This window comes from Strigops habroptila, chromosome 15 (assembly GCF_004027225.2).
Source record: "Strigops habroptila isolate Jane chromosome 15, bStrHab1.2.pri, whole genome shotgun sequence".
NCBI lineage: Eukaryota > Metazoa > Chordata > Aves > Psittaciformes > Psittacidae > Strigops > Strigops habroptila.
The window spans coordinates 2,587,320-2,609,325 of NC_044291.2; the positions used below are offsets into that span (position 1 = coordinate 2,587,320).

General features: G+C 42.0%; 1 protein-coding gene and 1 long non-coding RNA gene across 16 annotated transcripts in view; one reads left to right on the top strand and one right to left on the bottom strand.

Annotated features, from left to right (window-relative positions):
- STRBP (spermatid perinuclear RNA binding protein) overlaps nt 1-22,006 on the bottom strand; it is a 72,388-nt gene that overhangs the window by 23,621 nt on the left and 26,761 nt on the right. For 6 of the 15 annotated variants that reach the window (XM_030507249.1, XM_030507244.1, XM_030507240.1 and 3 more), the window contains 13 exons: nt 20,721-20,938; nt 16,901-17,066; nt 14,159-14,303; nt 8,829-8,923; nt 8,327-8,422; nt 7,527-7,638; nt 6,845-6,942; nt 6,249-6,360; nt 5,404-5,496; nt 4,342-4,541; nt 2,518-2,676; nt 855-989; nt 394-534 (listed from right to left, as the gene is read on the bottom strand). In XM_030507249.1, the coding sequence (XP_030363109.1) occupies nt 394-534; nt 855-989; nt 2,518-2,676; nt 4,342-4,541; nt 5,404-5,496; nt 6,249-6,360; nt 6,845-6,942; nt 7,527-7,638; nt 8,327-8,422; nt 8,829-8,923; nt 14,159-14,303; nt 16,901-17,066; nt 20,721-20,938 (1,770 nt within the window). Of the gene's footprint in view, nt 1-393; nt 535-854; nt 990-2,517; nt 2,677-4,341; nt 4,542-5,403; nt 5,530-6,248; nt 6,361-6,844; nt 6,943-7,526; nt 7,639-8,326; nt 8,423-8,828; nt 8,924-14,158; nt 14,304-16,900; nt 17,067-20,720; nt 20,939-22,006 lie in introns of all 15 variants that reach the window. The other 9 variants (XM_030507248.1, XM_030507247.1, XM_030507246.1 and 6 more) reach the window with 6 other exon arrangements.
- The window catches only part of LOC115617110, a 47,203-nt gene that overhangs the window by 5,229 nt on the left and 19,968 nt on the right, over nt 1-22,006 (top strand). Inside the window, exon 2 of the long non-coding RNA XR_003994497.1 lies at nt 7,759-7,962. This is a non-coding gene — a long non-coding RNA (uncharacterized LOC115617110). The remainder of the gene's footprint in view (nt 1-7,758; nt 7,963-22,006) is intronic.

The window sequence follows — 22,006 nt, forward strand, 5'->3', positions numbered from 1 at the left end:
TGTCTTCTCACTGCCTTACAAGGCCTTTACCTGGCTAGAAATGACCCTCCCCGAAATCTACGCATCTCACATGATGCAGGAGATGCTCTGGCCTGAAATACAAAAGACTTCCACATCCTCACTGAACTGCTGATCTTACTGTATCTCCTCCAGTTAATCAGCACCTCTCTTTCTTCGGGCCTCCTTTTAAACTCTGTTTCCCACAATATGGTTCTAACTATCAGATTATATTATTACTCTACAATAATTATTATAGAGGAATAAAAATAGAAACCTTACACATGTGCATAAAACAAGAGACAAATCACTTGGTTCCTGTAGAAGTTCCTGTATCATCAAACAACCCAGAGCTGTGATAGCAGAGTAGTCCTGAAAGCAAATTACAGTTCTTACCTGAGGAATAATCTTCTTTTTCTTGTTGTTTGCTGCATTAGGCCCAGAAAAGAGTTTTTCAAGTGCTGCTAATGCAGCACTCGCTTTTGCTACTTTCTTATTTGGGCCCGCGCCTCTGAACTTCTGCCCATCTACTTCTACCTGAAAATGAAGACATGGGTTTATGCCTAGTGTTTGTCCTTGGAAACACCACGCTGCACCCACTTGCGCCACTCATAAAGAACTTCTCTCATAAAAACAAAACAAAAATATTCTTAGTGTTTTATATAACAGTTCCCATTGCTTCTAGATGATGAAGCTGATAAAGAACACCTAAGTGATCCTGTGAACCAATATATCGCACATACTGGGAACTTGGAAACTATAGCAGCAATTCTACTTCCCTCCTCCTCCTCATGTCAAGACATCCTGTAGTTTGGGGCTGTCAGAATCCACCAACCCTGTAACTCTGCTTCACTCACCTCCATCACAAAGCGCTTGTCATGGCTTCCACCTGTCTCGGAGATGAGCTCGTACTTCAGACCTCTTCTTTTTTCATTGAGCTCCATCACCGGGTTTTTGCCACTTGCTGTGAGTATAGGACCCTGAGTTCTTACCTAGAGAGACAGTTACAGTGCTGCTTTAGAGCCTTTATCTCTTTGAAAGGCAAACAAACATCTACAGCCTGGTGGCTGACAGTGCAATGTGGCCACGTGGGGAAAGGCAGCATTATCACTGACAAGCCTCTGTGATAGCTTGTCCTTCCCAACACACAGCCCTCAGCTGCTTTCCAGGAACAGACCTCTACCAAAGGCAACACTGATGTGCCTTCAGTGTAATATCTGTGCTGCAACAGCAGATAGAGAGTCTCTTCTCTAAAGAATGGCAGGGGGACAAACAATACTGCAAAAGAAGTCACACCTCTCTATTTCTACTGTTGAGCTACTGTCCTCATGGCCTGGTCTGGTGTCCACACAAAGTTACACAAGCTGCACTTGGAATTCCAACCCCGAGAGCATCCAAAGCTGAAGCTGAGGCCACAGTTCCTTGGAATTGAAGGCTTTATCACGGAGAGATCAGCCTTCCCAGCCTCACACACAGCTCTGCTACTGGAGCTAATTCCGTCCTGGCACTACTGAGCTCAGACTGGAGAAGTCTCATCTCTTGGGTCACATGTTTCAGCAGAAATATCTGTAGCTGTTTGGGAAGTGAGGAAGGTGAAGCTGCGATCTCAGCACATGGGCATATCAGCCTGGATTAGAGTGCACTCAGCTACAGATACAAATGACTGCTCGCTAAGGAAGAAAAAGATTATTAAGGGATCAAAGCACTGTTTGCCAAAGCAACTTCTTATTTTGGATAAAGATCAAGAGTCCTAGTGCCAGGACCTGCCCCTTGAAAGTGATATGTCTCAAACATGGAAACCCGAAGTCATGCAGCGTGGGAAATACCTTAGTCATCTTGAAATATTACCCATTTTTGTGATAAAATCAAATTAATTTTAAATGAAAATTAACAGGGCAGTCTGTGGAGTATAAAATACCCCCATTTCCTTTCCCTGGAAATGTCTCAGTGGACCAAATACATCTGAATTGCGTACACACCGTCTGGAAACTAAACGTCTTCCAACTGAAGAAATTCATGTTTTAACATCTTGACAAGTATTCAAAGCACAGAACAATAACTTATATTTACAGCACAACCTCCTCCCCACTTACGTCTCACATTTCTCAACATCTCCTAATGGATTTTTCTACTTTCATCTGTCTTCCTGCATATCAGTTTAAAACACTGCCTATGTAAAACACACCTTTTTGACAGCCCCACTCTTGCAAAATGGAAATTGTGACATTTGCATCACTAGAGCCCAGAGGCAATAGGCAGGATGGAGCTGTCCCAGTCACAAGACTGTACATTAACTACAAGAGACAACACCTGCCTTCAAGAGTTTCTGGTTTTAGGAGGTCAGGACTGCTACATCCCCCTTAAACTTGAGGAAAGGAGACACAAAGATGGGTTATTGGTCCACAGTGACACAAAGCCCGTAGCAGATTTGGGCCTGGAAACTCTATTCCTCACCCACCACCCTAAACAAAATGCCATCCTCTTATGGGAGCAGAGATTTCTTTCTAATGCAATCCTCACCTCTAGGGTAGCGGAGGTGTCGGCTGTGGAATTTCCAGTATTATTGCTTGAGATTGAAGACGACGTTTCAGTTTTACCTTCAGTATCTGATTTTTCATCAGAACTCATACACTCCACATCTGCATCGAAACCAGTTGGATACCCCATCGCTTGTAAAACCTACAACAGAGCCACACGACATGAACTGTAAAATAGTACAGAAATAAATACAAAGCTGATCACAACACGAAAGAATGAATTAAGGCAGACTGCTTAGAAATACATTTTCTCCTGTGTTGAAATGGAGAAAACCACCATAGCAATGGGGAAAAGAGTTCCTGAAACAGCTGTGGTATATTTGGCTGCATTTTCAGGGCTTCTAAATATTAAAAAGGTCAGATCTAGAAACTGAAACAATCCCATTATTCCCTCTTATAGGTCTGGGAAAGCGGGGCCCAGATCTGCTAGGAAAAAACAAGAAAGAAAGGGGAAAAAAAAGCTCGTCTCTACCACACCACCCATTTCCTCTTGGCTTGAATCATGGCTGTTTTGAAGTGTAGCCCAGGATTTGTGTATGTGTAAATGCAGAGAAAACAGAGCTGGGCAGGCACCAGCACAGATCAGGCTGACGCAGAGGGGTTCAAGGGCAGAGGAGTCACAGCTTTTCAGGGCAAGTTTTGTATTACTTGGTTTTTTTTTTTTTAATAACTGCAGGGAGGGAGGCAAAATAAAAGACTGAAGCAGAAGGTCTGGGAGGACACACATGCAGAGAGCTACTTTTCCTGGAGGAACAACAGAATCCCTCAGATACTTCTGGACACTTTGAACTTGAAAGCACATGGGACAATGGGATTTTCAAAACTGAAATCAAAGGAAAGCAGAAAGTTGCCAGATGAAGCTTCTAAAAAGGAAATTCTTGTTCAAAACAAAACACAGCACAGAATGACAGATGGGCTTGTTCCTGTCATAAGTGCAGTTGTATTAAAAGAGGTCTTCTTTCCTAGAGTCGTTCAGGTTGGAAAAGACCTTTAAGATCATTGAGTCCAACCATTAACCCAGCACTGCCAAGGCCTGTAGATGGGCGTCACGTTTGCCAACTTCCAGTCCACTGGGAGCTCCCCGGTGAGCCAGGACTGCTGATAAATAATGGAACGTGGATCACAGAGCACTTTGCCAGCTCCCTCAGTACCCTCCACTGTCTGTAGGAAACTATCTTCCCAGAAACCCAGCAGATTCTGTCTGCTTTAGCAATCTGAACTGCCCTCATGCAACACAAGGATGTTCATGTCTGTCACTGCTCTACAGAGCTAAGCTCTGTCACACAGAGCACCTACAAGAAGTAACAGTAGGTTGACTGGTACCTAAATGATACTAATGTCTTACTAGAAAACTGACTGGAGACCAATAACTTACATTAGCGTACATCGTTTACCCCAGTGTGTAAAGGTACTCTTCAGACACTGAAGACTGAAACAACTCCATATTTCCAGGAGCTCACAACCCAGGAATACACACACAGAAGAAAGGGGAGAAAGAGAGTGCCACCAACATGCCATTTTCAAACCAGCAGGAGGAAGGAGTAGAACAGAACAAAACTGAACCCCTCCAGACAAGAACTTACATGGGCTGACCTGCAGAGCCCTGGGAAGTTCTCCCTCCCCATTGCTAGGATAAACCAGTGATGCTCTTTGAGCCATGCCCAGCTGTGTTTACAGTACACAGGTAGTAGCTCAGCTTCATCTAAGACTTTTTTTAATTTTGAGGTCACATATTACTAGTTCTGACCATATTTCATACTCTACGTTCCAAGACCTGGGGTTAGCAGATTACTTCAGGCTGCCTTACCTTCACTGCCACATGGAGCTTGGCTGTTTTCTTAGAAGGTCCTGATGCTTCGTATGTTGTACCATCAACATCTACAGACATTGTGAAGACTGGGGCATGGACTGGACCAGACTGTGACAGCAGCTTATACTGAAGCCCTGGCCTGATTTGGTTCAGCCTCATCAGAGCATTCATGAGATCTATTGCTTTACTATCTAGTACTAGTACAAGATAGTAGAAAGGGGATGGGAAGGAGGGGGGAAGGAAAATGAACAAAACAAGATGAACAACAAATGAAAACAGTTTGCATTTCAGTGCCTTCCTTCTGTAGAAAGGAGCAAAACAACCCCTCAGCCTCTCAGAGGTCATAAGGCTGTTAAGTCTTTACTAAGCCATTCTGCTTTGAGGTAACAACTATAATTACCCAAGTTTTAATACTGTTGACACAGTTCTTTTGCAGCTAGCCACAGCCTTCCTGGCTGCTGTAAAGGAGTAACAAGTTTTATAGGTAGTGAGGAACCAGATCCAGAACTGGCACCGAAGTAGCACAATGAAAATAGCCCCCAGAACTAGCTGGATCCCAGCAGTGCTGAGAGACTTCAGTCTGTGCACATGCAGTGTCAGTGTTCTGTAGATTAAGCATTTTATTGTTCTTGTGGGAGGTGTTGAGAGACCAACAACTAACTCGAGAAAGGGAAGATTGCAAAAAGGCAAATCTTCACACAGCAAAGTCACTGCAGTATTTGGGGGGAAAAAACCCAACCAAAAGAAAAAGCCCCACCCACAGTACAGGGACATTATCAGTAAAACACCTCAGCTGCTTGGGCAACTTCAATTTCACTGTAACTTCATGGGTAATCCCATTTAAAAATGCAAATCATTCAGTTAGTAAAACATGTCAGGGGAAATCAGATGCACAATAAGAGATGTGTTTGACATTCCAAATGCGGGGTGATAGAGACAACATTTGTTGTTCCAAAGACTTTTTCACATGCTATTCCACACCAACACAGAGAAGCTTTTAAACCAGCTCCCACCATACAATAGATCTTTGGAAAAAGAACGGAGAAGCATTGCACTTACTTTTCCTCAGATTACGCTTCATCTTTTTATTTGGATCTTTATCGTCCCCGACACTATCTTCAAATGGCCTCTTAAGAGCAGAAGAGCCTGTACCTAGGGTATAAATTTCCTTGTAATATGGATTTGCTATTAGAAAAACAAAATTCCACAGCAGGAATCTGATTAGTCCCATACTGTTCCTCACATGTTTATAATGAAAAGAACTCAGCCATGAGTCAAAGCTTTCGTACTGCTACATGGAAGCCAATATTAGCTTATTACTCACTGAACCATGCCATGCAAGATGTCTGTTTCTAGTATCAGGTGTGATACAAGTGGTGTAACACTGCAGTGTTGTTTTTTTACAGTTAATCTAAGGCAAGAACTCTACTAATAATGTTTTTACCAAAAATATACATGAAGATTTATTTGTATCACATGTATATTGTTTTCTAGGAAGAATTCTTGAGTAATTCTTATTGTGGACACTCGTTCCGTGCTTTTTGACAAGTCTACAGTCTCTGCTTCCCCAGCATAAGAATCATAAACACTACTTTTCCTCTTCAGACCCCAAAGGATTTTGTGCTTAAAGCAAATCATCAGCTATATTTTATAGCTGTACTGCTGCTCCTCTGTTGGTACTTGTGGAGAACAGAACTTCCAGACTGGCTCCTAATAATTAAATATTAAAAAAAACCCCAAAGCCCCCAAACAAACGAAAACCAAAACCCCAACCTCAAACCACATTTAACAGAAAGAAAAGCTTTCCCCTTCCATTCACAGCTCATAACCCAGGAATTTCACCCATTCTAAGTCAACCCCAGTTTACTGCCCAATTAGCAATTCTTGAAGCAAACAGCACCTACCTTCTTTGTCAGTTACTGACCAGGAATATTTCTGAAAGGACTTATTTGATGGAAGGGGGTCCATTTCCAAAACCTTATAAATCTGACCAAAGGCTGATAATCTGAGGGCATGCTATAAGGTGACAGTAGAAACATAAGTTACTTTACAGCACTCCTTTACCTTGGTTGTTTTAAGCTTCTAAATAAGTTTGTATACACAAAACCACTTCTGCTATGGGAAAAGAGTTTCTCCACCTATCTTCTGTGATAGCTATAGAAAATACTAATGTCTAAATGCTTAAAACTCATTAATTTCTGCAATAGAAAGTGCAATAGAAAATGGACAAGGAGCCTACACAAGGGCTCTGTGCCATAAGCACTTGAGGTGGGATGGAAGCAGCATGAAGACACTAGACTGCACTTTGTAAGGATTAGCTTTCACACACATTTAACTCTTGCACTCATGAACTATCATGTAATCGTTCCCAGGTAGTGCACTGGCAGAATTGTCAGGACTGCCAGTAAAATCAGGTGTCCTGGCAGGGAATAAATTGTCTTAATAAAGTGAAATCCTCCCTGTTATCATACCCAGCTCCTCAGATGTACGAGGTTTCTACCTGGGCACTGTGCGTAATGGCTTCTTTTTGCTGAACTGTCATATACGACAGAGCATCTGTTGGCTCCCGTTCACAGGGGTCATGCAGACCAGGGCCTCCTAGGAGGGAGAGAGGCAAAGCAGATTACTGAGAGTAAATGAGAAGCAATATGAAAATGGGGACTGAGGGATATTGCAACAGCCTGTGTCGGTCTTCAGCAGAGTGGAAAGCAAGGGATTCTCTCATCCTACAAAGCAAGCTAGCCCCAGGAGTTTAATCCCTTGCAGCAATGGCCACAGAACTTATCAGGGTTATATGAACGTGTGTTAATAGCATGAATTTAAAAAAACACAAATATTTTTGATAGATACATACATTTCAATGAATCTATAGGAAATGGATGTCATTAAGTCTATTTATTTGTTTGTAACCTCTTAATGAGATAAGGGTTAATTTAGAAACAAACCTAACATTCCCCATTAACTTCTACTGCATGGAAGTACTCATTCATACAGTTACAACCAGGCAACTTCCTTTGTTTTTCCCCTTCTCCTTTCAGTTTTAAACGAGACACCATTCCTTTAGCCCCACTGCAAGTAAGGAGTTCAGGGCAGGCATTTTTCACCTAATGTACAGTAACACCAGATGTTAAGGCTGTCTGGTCAACCTTTTGTGTTCTGGAAGTTCGTTTTTAGCCCCTTACCAGGAAGCAGAATTCCAGATGCCAAGCACTCCATCACTCGTCGCAATGCTTCCCCAGCGCCCAGAGGTCTATTACAAGTACCTATAGATTTTTCACATATAAGCTCGAGTGGCTAGAAAACATTAAATTACGATTAGTATAGACACAAGGGTAACTGTAACTGCAGTTAAATTCGGAGGGGCAGAGGGGAAGGACATTCTCATCAGTTTACTTAATTTGTAATCCACAACAGGTCTAACGGACAGAGCCATCCCCAGAGGACAGCTCATGGCACATCTCTCTGTTCCCTGCTCTGAGTCACCTTTTGCAGAAACCAGCTGCTCTCCATTGAGTGCCCAGGAAGTCTAAGAGAAGCCTTTAAAGGCAAATCACCTGAATGCTCTCACAGGGTCATCAGTAGTACTGCCTCCAGGACCTGCCAACTGCTCCTCTCCAGGTATGCAGAGCACTCAGCCCTCCCCAGACACACTAAGGTGAAGTAGTAACCTCCAGGAGGAGCGGCCCTGTCACAGTTGCAGGGTATTTTGAAAAGCTAAACTTGGGAGGCAGCAAGTGGGATTCTACCACAAATCCTTGAGGATGCACAAGGCCCACAACATTACATCTCTCTCCGGATTGAACACACATGTTCTTTCAGTATGCAAGCACTTTTCTACGTAGGTAACGGTTAGTGGGGAACAAACGGAACGGGGGTTAAGGAGGAGTTCCATACAATGCAGTTTTCTCCAGTCCAGACACTGCTACAGTTCTCAGGAGATCTGAGACCTGACCTTGTGGCCTTCAACTCTTTCCGTACTTACCCATCCTTTCAGTGGTGCCCATGTGGGGACTCTGTTGCACAAATCCCGCAGAATACGAAGGACAATTACACATGATTTTAGTCCATTTGCCCTGGCCTAAAACAAACAAAATGATTCCAATACACCTGCAAAAACCTGGCCTTCAATTTTGCTTTTCTTTTTAAATGCACAGAGTCCTTGGATAGATTCTTTAATTATTATAACTTAATATTTAATCAGCTTCATGCAAAATAAAAAGTTACGTAAAATACTTCAATTTAGAGAGACATATAAAAAAGGAAGCAAAACATCACGATTGCTTTTGTAGCCTCATGACACCTCTCGACCAGGTGGCTGTCTACCTGTCACCTTTGCCCTTGCACAGTACAGCACTGAATTCCAAATTCTAGACCTTTCCTCTATGAGGGACTAGTGAGAAGTTAAAGAGGCATTCAAATTAAAACTGTCTCAAATTAAACCTCGTAAGGCTACAATAACAACAAGGTAAGAACAAATAGCCAACCTGAAACCATTTGGCGTGCCGCAGAGACGCCAAGGCCTCCAGGCATTTCTGCCTGTCCAATAAGTCCGGAGGATCTTTCATCGCAACATTGTCTACTGGTAAAAATGGGATAAAAAGAGACAGATACAATTTGACCAAGGGGTTTCTGTCACAATACAAAAAGAGCGGCAGCATCTCAATGAGATAATAAGACTCCCAGAATTTAAGTGCACTGTGTTATTTAATTTAAACAAGCCATTAAAGGTAGTAAATGTGCACGTGTGCAACAGAAGCAAAGGCATTCACTCCATGTAAAATAATAGTAATAATAAAGATGGCCACTGCTACAGACAATCTGGGATCTTATTAAAAATGTAGAACACATTTCAGGGCAGAAAATAGCTATATAGCACTTTTCTTTGTTGTGTATGTGCTGGGTTGCGTCGGGCTTTTTTTCCTCTTCTTTCCCTTTGTGACTTTTATTCCACAAAGGTGGCACAGAATTTCAAAGAGATGAACTTCTTTTGACAAGAAGGAGATATTCTTGAGGGGGGGTATTAAAAAAATTGTAATAAGTAGAAAGTGAAGTTATGTCCATGCAGTCATTGAGAATTCCAAAGAAAAACATAGTATATTTGAAATAATATTGCATGAACAGTACCAGCCAGCACAATTCAGTGAAAGAAATACACAAGAAATGCTGGTAAGATATTTTACAGTTCAGTCACTTTCATATAACCAGAACATATGAAAGAAGCGAGTTTGGTAACTCCCAGATTCTTAATGTGTTAGAGAGGAGGTCCCCTCATGTAAAAACCTTCCATTCCCAACAGCAACTGAAATCAGTGAGGAAATGCAAAGGAGGGTCTGAGAGACAAGACACACGAATCTTCTGTGCAGGTTTACACTGGTTTCTTCTTTTTGTTTCTTTTTTTTTCTTCCCCTCCATTGTTTTATCCAGCATGCAACAAGCTGCTTTTAGCAGTCACATCCTATTCTGTAACAAGGGACACTATGCAGCAGACCTTTCTTCCCTAATTTCTTTTCCATCCTAAGGAGTTATTAGCATCCAGATTCTCTGGAAACCCTGTACAAATGACAGATTTTGCCTATCTGTGAAATCAGATTTAGAAGATTTTAGGTTTTAGCTGACATGAGAAGAACACAGTGGAAGAACTAAACGAATCTATGCCTCAACTAAAACCTTGAATTCCTATGAATACAGAATTACTCTTTATTTCAAAATAAGTAATTTGGAAAAATAGTATTTTCATTATTCTTACTGGACAATTCTCCAGATGCCGAGACACTTGCACAGGTCTGAATGAAATACAACACCCATTCCAAACTGAAGGCCATGCTAGATCAGCAAAATCCAGTAAGACATTTAAAATAATGAGGACATATTAGGAGAAACTGACAGTTTGTACAATTTATTAATAACATCCCAAAGTACATTTTGAAGGTTACTTTGGATAGATTTGGTTGCATGTGTATCTTTAATGTTGGAAGTTGCTTCCACCTCCTGTGCCGCTCAGTGGGTAGGTTACTCTGGTAAAAGCACATTCTGTTATGATGGATAAAAGAGCCCAAAGACAAAAAAAGAAAAGAACCAGTGTAAAGCTGAACAGAACCAGGTCTCTTGTCAGACAGTTCATGGCTGCAGAAGACTCAAGTGCTATAAGCTTATTTTCTAACCCCAATGAACTTCGCAGCAGATATTTGCATTGTTTCCTGTTGCCCTCATCAACCGTGTTTCAATACAGGGATTAATCACTCCTCTTGCCTGTTTTGCAAACAAAAGCTGCAAAGTCCCAAAGCACTGGATTTCTATGAGCACAAAAGGTCACTTTGGAACACAAGGTTTGCTTCTAAATTTCCTTTACAGTTCCATCATTTTCAGGAGCAATGCTTTGTGGCACACAATTACTGAATGCATGTCTGAGTAGTTCTGTAAGAAAACTTTATGGTGGACAATATAAACATCTGCTTAAAGCTCATGTATTGTATAAAACAAGTACTGTCAATGAATGATCAGAATCTTATTTTAAAACGTTAGAAATGGCAAAGGTGACTGATTGCAAAATCATTCATTTTTTGCAATGAACTGGATCTTTAACTGCCCAGGGAGTTTTACTCAGTACGAGGCTTTGCCAAAGTGTGTTACAGCCATTGACACATTAATTTTTCCTTTAAACTACAAAACATAAACAGAATATTTGCCATTTGCCATTCAAATGAATGAAAAACCTCGTAAGATTTAACTTGTTTCAAGTTGGGATCATACTCTCTCCTACAGGATTGAGGTTATTTCCAAAGGTCTAAATTACAAATCCCTGGGAGAACTTTGCCAATTGCTGATCCAGTGCTGATGTCCTGAGCACCTGGCACAGATGTTGCAGTCAGCCAACTTTGGGGTGCAAGATTCCATTAAACAGAAAGATGAGGAGGACAGGCAGTGGAGAGGGTGAGCAGCTTGCAGCAGGCTCCCTTTGACCCCCTCGGGAGAATGGCATGTTTGTTCATGCTCTGCCAGTCAGGAAAGTGAGACCCAATCAAACTTTTCAAACGTGATTGCAAAGCTTTACTTTTTTCCTTGTGGGCAACAATACAGGGAATTTAATAAACAGTTAATAACAAAGCCCTGACATTAGCTTGCACTGTGCAACACAGAACCAGTGATTCTCTCCCCACTCGCTGTACGTGTTCTCTCCACATAGCAGCTGCCAACTTCATTCATTCACTGCTGGCACACGAGGAGTGTTGTCTTCTCTGCGGGGGCAAGGTAACTCCGGAGCTTGTTGCCCCTTCAAAGGCACTGGGCACCTTGGGAGTGTCCCTGGCCACATCTGCCCAGCAAAGGCCACAGCAGGGGCTGGTTGTTGGCTCTTAGTTGATTTCTGCCCCACTTTGGTAAATGAACTTGTTTATTGTTACATGAGCTTGCTGTTGCTGTACACTTGGTAACAACAACCGATTTTGCAAGCTACAAGGTTCTGGTCTGGAAAACCCAGTTTATATTTGATGCCATGACTAAAATGCAGTTTCTTAAGAAGTTTAGAATTTAAACTGATGCAAAATGCAGGAATTTTAGGTGCTTGACTTCTCAAGTCGACATGAGAAAGCAGAGCTTTATGGGTAGCCATTTGTGAGAACACCAAGATGCACACACACACTGGTCCACTATTTATTTTTGCTAACAAGCAGCAAAAACAAATAGGACAAACACCACATCTTAAACATGAACACTCTTCCAAAGAGGTGGGGACTGAAGAGAAATCCAGGAATGTTTTTCGATACATTCTGACATCAGGGCATGAAGGCACACACAGCATTCCTACAGAACACATGGGAGCACCAGTACCGCGGTCCGTTGCGCCTAACCTTGCCGCGCTGGTTAGAGGACAGATTAGTGCTGGGCACACCGAACCCGAAACCTTGGTCAGTTTCCCATGGCAGATGAAAGGCAACTGGCAAATGTTTTGAGCTCCTCCAGTCAGAAGAATGTATGGAATACACTCAAAAACCACATGGAAAAGTGTAGTTTGGTTGGCGTTAGTCAGGGGCAGGACAATTTTGGAGATCTGGGTATTTTCACCAGACAGTTTCTCTGAGTATTTTCTCTTGATATTTGTTATCAAACTTTTGTGGTTTGAATCTAAGTGAAAGTGACCTACATATGGTTGGAAATACTATGAAAAAGGTATCCCCCCCTTTCAGTTTACTGACATCTACATCACATTGCGCATACCTCTGAAAGGGAACATGATAAATGTTTCTCTTCATTTGTGATGAATCATTGTCAAAGAACCTGGGCTTTAAAACCAGATCCATTAGCTATCCTCAGCAGCTGTGCAGAACGGCAGTGACACTGCTCAGAGGGTGGTGAAACCATTTTAAGGTTTTGAAAAATTAGTACAGAATTCTGAAAAATATTTTAAGACTTTGAAAACAAAAACCTACATTTTAAACATCAGGAAGCATAAAAATCCCATTCAGGAATTCAGGAGGCCCTACAGTTGCTGCCACAGCAGCATCGCTCTTTGCAAGAAGATTCTTGGACAGAAGCCTTTGTGCTTCCCCTTGGGAGAAAATGACAAAGCCTTTGCCATTAAAGTGTGTTCTGCACTTTGTGCTCTTTCCCTGTAACACGGATCAGCTGCAACTATTGCAGGGCTGAGCTCAGCATCTTATGGGAAGCTGAAGAACAACTCAAGTGATGTGCAGTTTATTTTTACTGGTCTCGCAAAAGAGCACGGTTACTAATTTGAGAGTGAGCAGACATTGCAGTTAGGGAATCATTGCCATTCATCTGTTTTGTGAGGTCTTTCTGCATCCAACTGAGTGTTTGTTTCAACTGAGGAGGATCCCTCCTGCCATCGCCTCCAACAGAATCCAAGAGAAACTGACCAACGTTCCTCACTGTGCCAGTATTTCAGTGGGAGAAGGAGGAAGCAAAGGACTTGTGGCAAGTCTAGAAATGGGAGAGGAGCGACAGGGAGTTCCCTCGCCCAGGCGGGCCCAGCTGCCTCAGTTGTCATGACAGAGAGTGGCCAGTTGGTCAAAGGTCTGACATCATCCAGTGGCAAAGTTTCTAGGGATAGGTTTGGGAAGCGGAAGCAGAAATTACTGACAAGGTTTTAAAATACATCGAAGTCTGGCTACGTTTGCTCTCCTCTGTTTCTCTTGGTTGGTTCCAACCTCATCAGTACTACCAGTCAGCATCCCTTTAAAAAGGGGCTTGGAACTACAGTGGAAAGGTCGGGAGAAGGAACAGAAAGAAACTACGATACAGTTTTCTATTTCTATTTTGCTCTAAGGACATGAGGTACAACATTCAACGCACTATAACTTCAACTGTATCCCAGTGAGGAAATTCTTAAAGCTCGAAACACACACGTTGTATCATCAACTAATAAAAATTGAGGGCCAGGATGACACACTGGTGAGCTTTGCAGGAGAGGAGGTTTTACATAAAAAGAGAAACATTTTTATGAGTTTTTCGAGATACTACAAACCAATCCCACTTGACTGACTTAAATCTGAAAATGAGACTGTGCAGTGCTGGGTGCTCAAGAGTCAACAAGGCTCAACAAAAGAGCTCGGATCTAATTGTACGTCCAAGTTAACACTGAGCAATATTGCTTGCAAATGAAAACTATGCATGTTTACATGAAAATTAAGTGACTGTGGCTTTTTAAGGCACAAATAGCGTAACTTGTGGTGGCAGTAGCCAATCCAGTTAGCATATGATGCACAATTAAAAAGCTGCTTCTCAATTCACCCTGCGCTGCACAGTCAGGGCATTTAGATAAAACAGTCTTAAAACCAAGGGAAAATGCTCTCTGTACCTCCTTCCTTCTTCTCTGCTTCATCTCGAATGAGAGGGGATGTAAGTATCACCTTCAAAGTTAGCTTGGGCTCCTTTGTGTTACGAATAACAATAGCTGCCTCATTTACATGCTCCTCCACGAGATACTTCTCTTCTGTAAGTTTCTGAAAATCACCAAGAAAGATTTCAGGAGTCTCCTAATCAACTGAAAAACTGCAGAAACTCTGTACGTTCATTTGCCTCTTAACTAATGAGACACCTACAAGACATTGCAGTCACAAGTAAGGCCTTGCCTCCCTCATTAAAAATAAACAGGAAATCCCCAGTAACATGCTTAAGAAAAAAAGGTCTGCAGCAACTTTAATGAGAATAGAGCAGTTCCACTCTATTAGCACTTTTTTTATTTTATTTGCTAGCATGCAAAATACCACCAGCAACTTTGGTCTTAGTAAGAACACACTTTAGTAAGTGCGCACTTCTCCGGTACTGCTCCTCTAAAAGTGTAAGTTCTCACAGGCAGTATGACCCATGAAACCATAACTGTCAGTGCAAATGGGTGAGGGATTCCAGTGCAGGAGCTGCACCAGCCCACCGAGTCCATGTACCTGCCATAAACTGGACCCAATAGACCTTGACCAGCTCTTACAAACCCCAAGACATTCTTCAGATGCCCAAGCAATGGAGGTTTCACCACCGCTCCAAATTGTCTATTCTGGTTCTCAGCCACATATCTAATGTAGATGACCTGCTCTGCAGCAGAAATGCCCCTTGCTACAGTTCCGGTTACTTCTCATCCTCCCTTTGGTAGTCCTGTGAGATACTGAATCATTGTCCCTTCATAAACAAACATTAATGTCTAAAAAAAATTACACCTGCATTAGGTCTAGACTTTTTCAAAACCAGATAATTTTAATTACATGGTTTTCTGGGTCTCATTCTCACTCCTCTGATCTTCTCCAGTTTGTCCGCCTGTCTGTGTCAGCACATGAAACTGGATCCAGGACAACACTGGCACCCACTTCATTCATTAATACCTGCCCCAGGAGATCCTTGACAATGCCTGGAAAACGTGACCTTCCTCTCACCAGCACACCAATAAGTCGAGTGCTTTTAAAATAGTTTTCAATAAGCTTTTTATTTCTTGCTTAGATTTCTTTTGCAGATAATAGTACAACTGCCTAATAATTCCTGCCATTGACTCGCATTGTATCAGTGTTATCTCAAGTGATCTGTGTCCGCAGGTCTTTCATTAGTCCTTTGGGACTGACCTCACCCTCCAAAAGAGCAAAGAGCCCTGCAGATGGGTCAGAGTCCTGTCGCTGTTCCTTCTGCCTGTGACAGAGCTTGGTTCAGCAAGACCATATGGTTAGAACACACCTGACACATATTCAAACTTCTTCCCTTCTTGCAGTCTGCACTCCTCCAGCTCTTTTATTGTTCCTATCTCCTCACTCCTAACCTTCAGAGAAGCAGAGCAGCAGCTGTTAACAGCTCTGCACCTTATGGGCCTGGACCTTCCTCCTCCTGCCAGTACCTGCTGCTTCTGCAGAAACCTCCTTGTCTCTTATGCCCATGATGGTTGAAGCTTGATTCATGACTCAGATTCCTCTTACATCATCTTTTCTGTAATCTCTTCCCTCGCAATACTTCTCCCCACAGGATCTTACCTACTTGTCCCTTGAATTTATTGCAGTCTTCACATCTTTTGATTACGTCTATTCTGCCATTCTCACTTTTTTTGAAGCATATGCTAACTTATAACTTTCAACCCTTCTCACACCTCAATACAAACAAAAAACTTACTCTTTACTACTTGATACATCCCCATCATTTTCTAACAAAATTTACTCTTTACTGCTTAAAAGATTCGTAGCATTTTTAGCTATGGATAAGGCTACATCTGCAGGCACAACATTATCTCATTAAAACAAGCCCTTTACATGAACAAATGAATAGTGAGAAGGGAATGGTAAAACACATACTGTCTATGTGGAAATAAACACAAGGCATAAAAGCAGATCAGGAGGGAAGCAGATCAGGTTTGGACATGGTTTGGAGAGAGGCACTTGCAGTAGAATACTCCAGGGCACAGCTTCTCGGCAACAGTGTGTGCCAGTCTGGAAGCTGGAGTGATTATTCAGACTCAGCACTGTCAAATAGGTGTTATCCTCAGCTGCTTTAAAGAGACTGGTATTAGCTGCAAGTGCTCTTATTGGATGCCAACATCAGAATTAAATAGCCATAAATAAAAAGAACGATGAGCTCGTGATTAACATGAGCTAAAATGAGCGACCACCTCAAGTGACTTGCTCTCACTTCAGAAGTACAGAGGCGTTGATCTGGGAACAGCCCAAGTGAAACAAAGCAGCTGCAGTGTAGAACCTCAGCTCCAGGCAGGGGACAAGGACAATACAGACCAATCCACATGCTTGAGGATTTCTGCGACTGCACTTTAGCTCACATTAGTGGTTGACCAGAGAGCAAGAATCAGCTGGGTTAGTTCCCAAAGAGAAAGGTTAGCTGCCATCACAGGAAAATTGGCATCACAAACAGGGAGTAGGCAACAACAGGAGTAAGATGTTAAATTCTGTCCATAACTACTTCATATCACCACATACACACCCTAGATGTCATCCTAGATTCAAAGTGTATATTAATCTCTATCACTTGTCTTTTTTCTTGGCATAAATTCCAGCCTTTACCCAAATACACCTTGCAGTGCTCTCAGCCACTGTTAAAGAAGTACCCTGAATCAACTCACCTGAATTTGAGCTGGGAGATTGTCTTTAACTATACATAACAAGGTCTTTGTGGGTTTTTCTTTGCACATGAGAACCAGCTCCAGATCCATATCATCTTTTATCAGCAAGCCCTTTGCAACCAAGCCAATTCTCATAACACCACACAACGTCCGACCACCTTGATCCCTGGAAATGAAACAATTTGGAGTAATTAAAATGGTATTTTCACACATTCAAAATGATTGTATTATCCTGTCACAGTGAGGAGATACAGATGGGGCTCATGACTGTGCTAAAGTGGCATTCACTGGTTAGAAAATTCAAAGCACAGACTCCTTTTATGCAACTAGTTCCTAGGAAGATTTACTGAGGCCTAGCTCAAGTCACGGAAAGCCCAAATTCACTATCTGCAGATCTACCAAGAGAGTACAGTAATTAATCTAGAGGAGCCCTCTGACAGAAATCCTGCTTTCAAAAGTGATCTCAGTTGTCTTTTAGTGACACTCCAACTTTACACATGGCCACACACCTTTTCAATGTTTCTTTTTGTTGATCCACACATTCAAACCTGTATATTTAAAATTATTCAACTGACTTCTGAAGTTGTAGCCCATACCACAAACTGACATTTGAGGAAAGCTTCTCATTTCCAAGTCTCCAAGCACAATTCCTTCAACAAATCTTACAGCTGAAACCTACAGGAATAGAGGTCTGACTACTAGTTTTTACTCTCCAGCTACAGTTTAGGGGAACATTTAAGAGCTACAGTAAACAGCTTTCAAAGCAACATAAGAACACCTTAATTTTGAGTACTGAAAGACTGCAACAAACAGAGTTTAGTAAGGCTAGGATTGCTTAAGAAACATAAGAAAAATGCAAGAAATGCATCTTCAACAGTTCAACACTGGCTACTGCCACACGATGCATCTCACCTGTGGCACATCGCCACTATAAACCCCACAGAAAGCACGGAATCAGGAAAGGTGGCAAACCACCTCAGCAAGGTAGCATCCCTCTTCCCATCATTCTTACCATCCAGAGGGTAAGACCCAAACCAGTCGCACTGTGATGGAGGGCTGTCACACAGATCCTAAGCTTCACTCAGAAGTATCTTGTAAAGTGATTGGTAAAATAATTTGTCCCAAACGAATGCATAAATAGGCATTTACATATAGTCTATATGTCGAATACACTGTTGTTCAAGAACTGTATTCTAAATTTATAACAGAACAAGCATGAACCCCCCTGCACACACAGGTGTGAAAGCAATGCTGTCCAACTGTCACAAAAGCATTTCTGCAGGCTTGGATTTAAAAATACACATTTTTTTTTTAAAGAATCCATTCTATGCCATTATATACCCACGTCAGAAGACATCTAAAGATGTCACCAGTAACACCAGGAAGTCACCACGAAGCACGCAGCACACCGTGTATCAAAAGAGACAGTGCTTCATCCAAACACTGAGCTTAAAACACCTGCCTTGAGAAGATGACAGAACTTAATTGTCCTTCCTTGGAGAAGCAGCCTATCAACCCACTACAATTATCCTCTGGTGCCAATACAATCACACTGTCTTAAACTAATTAATACGTTAATTTATGTAAAAATATTCATAATTTGAAGTGGCTTGCTATTTCTATTTGAATGCATTTCACACCAGAAAAAAAGTGATATATCACAGCTTGGTCTTACACAAAAAAGCCAGTGATCAGGCTTGTGTCTGTTAAATATTCATTAGGCAGCACAGAAAGCCACAGGCATCAAAACGAGAGACCATTTGTGTATTTACTTTTCCAAGGCTATCATACAATGGTCTTCACACTGCTGAACATGTCCTATGTGGATCAGTGTATTCTGTAGGTGGTGCTGCATTTGAACTTCATGCAGAGCAGGCAGTTTCTTTCAATAGCTCCCAAGCCCACAACCTCATCCTAGCTATAATCAAAGACAAGATTAAATGTTAAGAAACCAACCTGTGGAAAAACACTACTACTAAGTGAGGAATGTTCAGTAGAATCCACCACCTTGTTGGGAAACCAGATGAAGCTGTGAATGCTTTCTGCCACACAGGTTCCCTCAGCTAATACAGCACATCGCTTGTTCCTAAACTGAAACTACATCCAGAGAGTGAGGTACAGCAGGGCTTCATACCTTATTTCTTGAACAGTACCCTAAACATTACAAGAGGCTTGGAAATAACTAAGAACCACATTGCACCATCCCAAAATGTAAACAACGTCACATTTGTATTATATAGCAGCACACCAAAAATTAGAAAAGGCTTCACAACCTTTCACTGCCATAAAATGTGTCAGAAAACAGAACAAATATATATGAAAATTTACACTTTGGCATTTTAAATCAGCACTTACTGGGCAAAGCCCATGTAGCAGCAGAGTTTCTTAATATTCCATGCATCATGGGAAAGGAAACTGAAAGAGCCCATTGACTATACCTCTAGTGCAGGTTATGCTACACATGGAACCACAGTAAGTCCCAGGAAGCTCAGTGGAGAAGTATTGTACTACAGGAAGAGGAGAGAACTGGAAGGCGGTTTTTTGAGTCCTGACAAAGTGGCTGTTGGTGTCCTGGTGCTTTGCTTCCTAATCTGTAACCTGCACAGATACTTCCCTCAGCTGGAGAGCACATGAAGCAGATTATCCAGAAAGAACCGAAGAGCCAGAAGTGCCCAACTTAAGAAGTTTTACACAAATAAACATTAAAAAGAGCCAGTTGTTCCTGCTTCTTCCCCTACTCCTGGAGTTATGCTATAACAAAACTTGGCACCATGTCAGGGAGTAGACTGGGACACAGAGCAAACAGTCGTTTCACTCAGTTGATAACTACATAACTGCACTGGATTTGGCTGGGACAGTTACATTTCCTCACAGCAACATGTATGGGGCAACAGTTTGGATTTGTACTGAAAACAGTTGATAACCCATGGATGTTTTGGGAACTGCTGAGCAGTACTTACACAGCCTCCAAGCCTTTTCTGCTTCTCAAGCCACCGCACCAGCGAGCAGGCTGGGGGTGCACAAGGAGCTGGGAAGGTACACAGACCCCAACTGACCCAAGGGATATTCCATATCACAGGACATCATGCTCAATGTATAAAGCTAGGAGAAAAAGAAGGAAGGTGGGACATTCAGAGTGATGGTGTTTATCTTCCCAAGTAACTGTTACGTGTGATGGAGCCCTGCTGTCCTGGAGAAGGCTGAACACCTGCCTGACCATGGGAAGTGAAGAATTCCTTATTTTGCTTTGCTTGCACACGCAACATTTGCTTTCCCTATTCAATTTCTTTAGCTCAGTGAACAAGTTTTCTCACTTTTTCCCTTCTGATTCTTTCCCCCATCCCACCAAAGGGAAGGAGCAAGTGGCCATGTGGTGCTGAGCTGCCTACTGGGGTTATACCAGGACAAAAAAGGAAGGTAATGGATCCTTAGAAAAGTTAGTTTGCTGGATAAATAGTAATTTATAAGAATCTTTTTTGTGTATTAAACTGAAAGAGCCCCTAAGCTACATGGCTGTGGATTTGCAATGGTGTTACAGGGACGTATATTTGCTTACAATTGCAGAAAGGTTTGTGTGCTAAATATGACTTCACAACATCACAGTAAAATAAACAATAAAATAGAGAGCAACTGCTGCCCACATTGGGCTTATTACTATGCCCTGCACTCACCCTATGTGCTTCCATCTCAAAAATATATCCACTTCCTTCTATGAACATTCATATGCAACAGAATCAAGTAACACTGTGACTCTTATTTAGAAGGAAAGGAACCCATTCAGAGCAGCACAGTAACACATTATGAGGCTCAACTCACTCACTTGGCATTGCTTTCTCCAGCTTCCTCCTTTGCTTCCATATCACCCTCACATTTTGTAGACTTGTTCTTTTCATCCATCCAGTCAGAGACATGTTTAAGGGCACATTCTACTGTTGATACCATGTTCTGGACAGCTTCAAGTTCCTCTGGAGATGGATAAATGGTTGAATGTTTCACCATTACATGGCGGTCATCATTAGCAAAAGATCGGATAGATCTCTGTTATGAAGTGGGAAACAGGGGGGGGAAAAGAACAAAGTTATTGGATTATCAATAGAAGGACATTGCCTGAATGGGAATCCTCCCTGACAGATGTAGGACTGTGTTTTATGACGACCATTGCTTATAATCATGCAGGAATGATTTCTTAGGTTTATTTAAATACATTTTAAAAAGAGAAAGGAAAGCAAGCGAACACCAGTGCAAAGATGAGCACTAAACTGGTAAAACATCTAAGACCTTCGGTGGGTTGTACGGCACATGATAGTGGATGCCTAAATTCAGCTCTTCTAGAATCCTTTTATTGGCTACTAAGAGGGATAGGCACATGTGGAGCACAGTTCATGTTTATGTCTACCAAGCACATCTGGAGCAGAGTTTATGTTTATGTTGGGATGAGATAAATTGTGCGTTAGAGGGACATTTCCTCACCCACCCACATGTGACTACACAAGTGTAAACCACGGTACAAAGTGGTACAAGTGTAAACCACAGTACACATTACCTGCTACAGACATCTAAAAATTAAGCAACCTGAATGTCATCTTTTGTTTGGTACCTCCATCGTAAGTGGAAGTTGTGACACTGCGTGTGCCAGTCACAGGTCAGGAAGAGGGAAGACTTAGGTGCAGGACTAGACAGAACTCTGTACACCCACATAACATCTAAGGTGGATCCAAAACAGGGTCAAGACCTGTAGAATGCATTACTGTTTGCAATGGCTAGAAATGGGATTTCTGCTGCTTGTCCTCTCATGACTCCCCCCAGTCCTTTTCTCATTTTCATTGTTTTTCTCACTTCTCCCTGCTCAGCTTCTCTTTGAGAAGAGGGCATGGTCTGGCTGGTTAAGTAAAGAGTGCAGAAGCAGGGGACAAAAACTCCCTGAGTTTCATTCCCAGTTTCATTAAGTGTCTCTGACTTCCCTCATCCTTTGACTAGCTTCTTTATTTAGATTAAGCTTTGAAAGTTAGTGAGAAATCACTTAGGCCCTGATCCTGCCTGAAGGACCAACATCTCATGGAGATACAAGCTGTGAGCTACAGTACTGTAAGAAAGAGCATTCCCTAC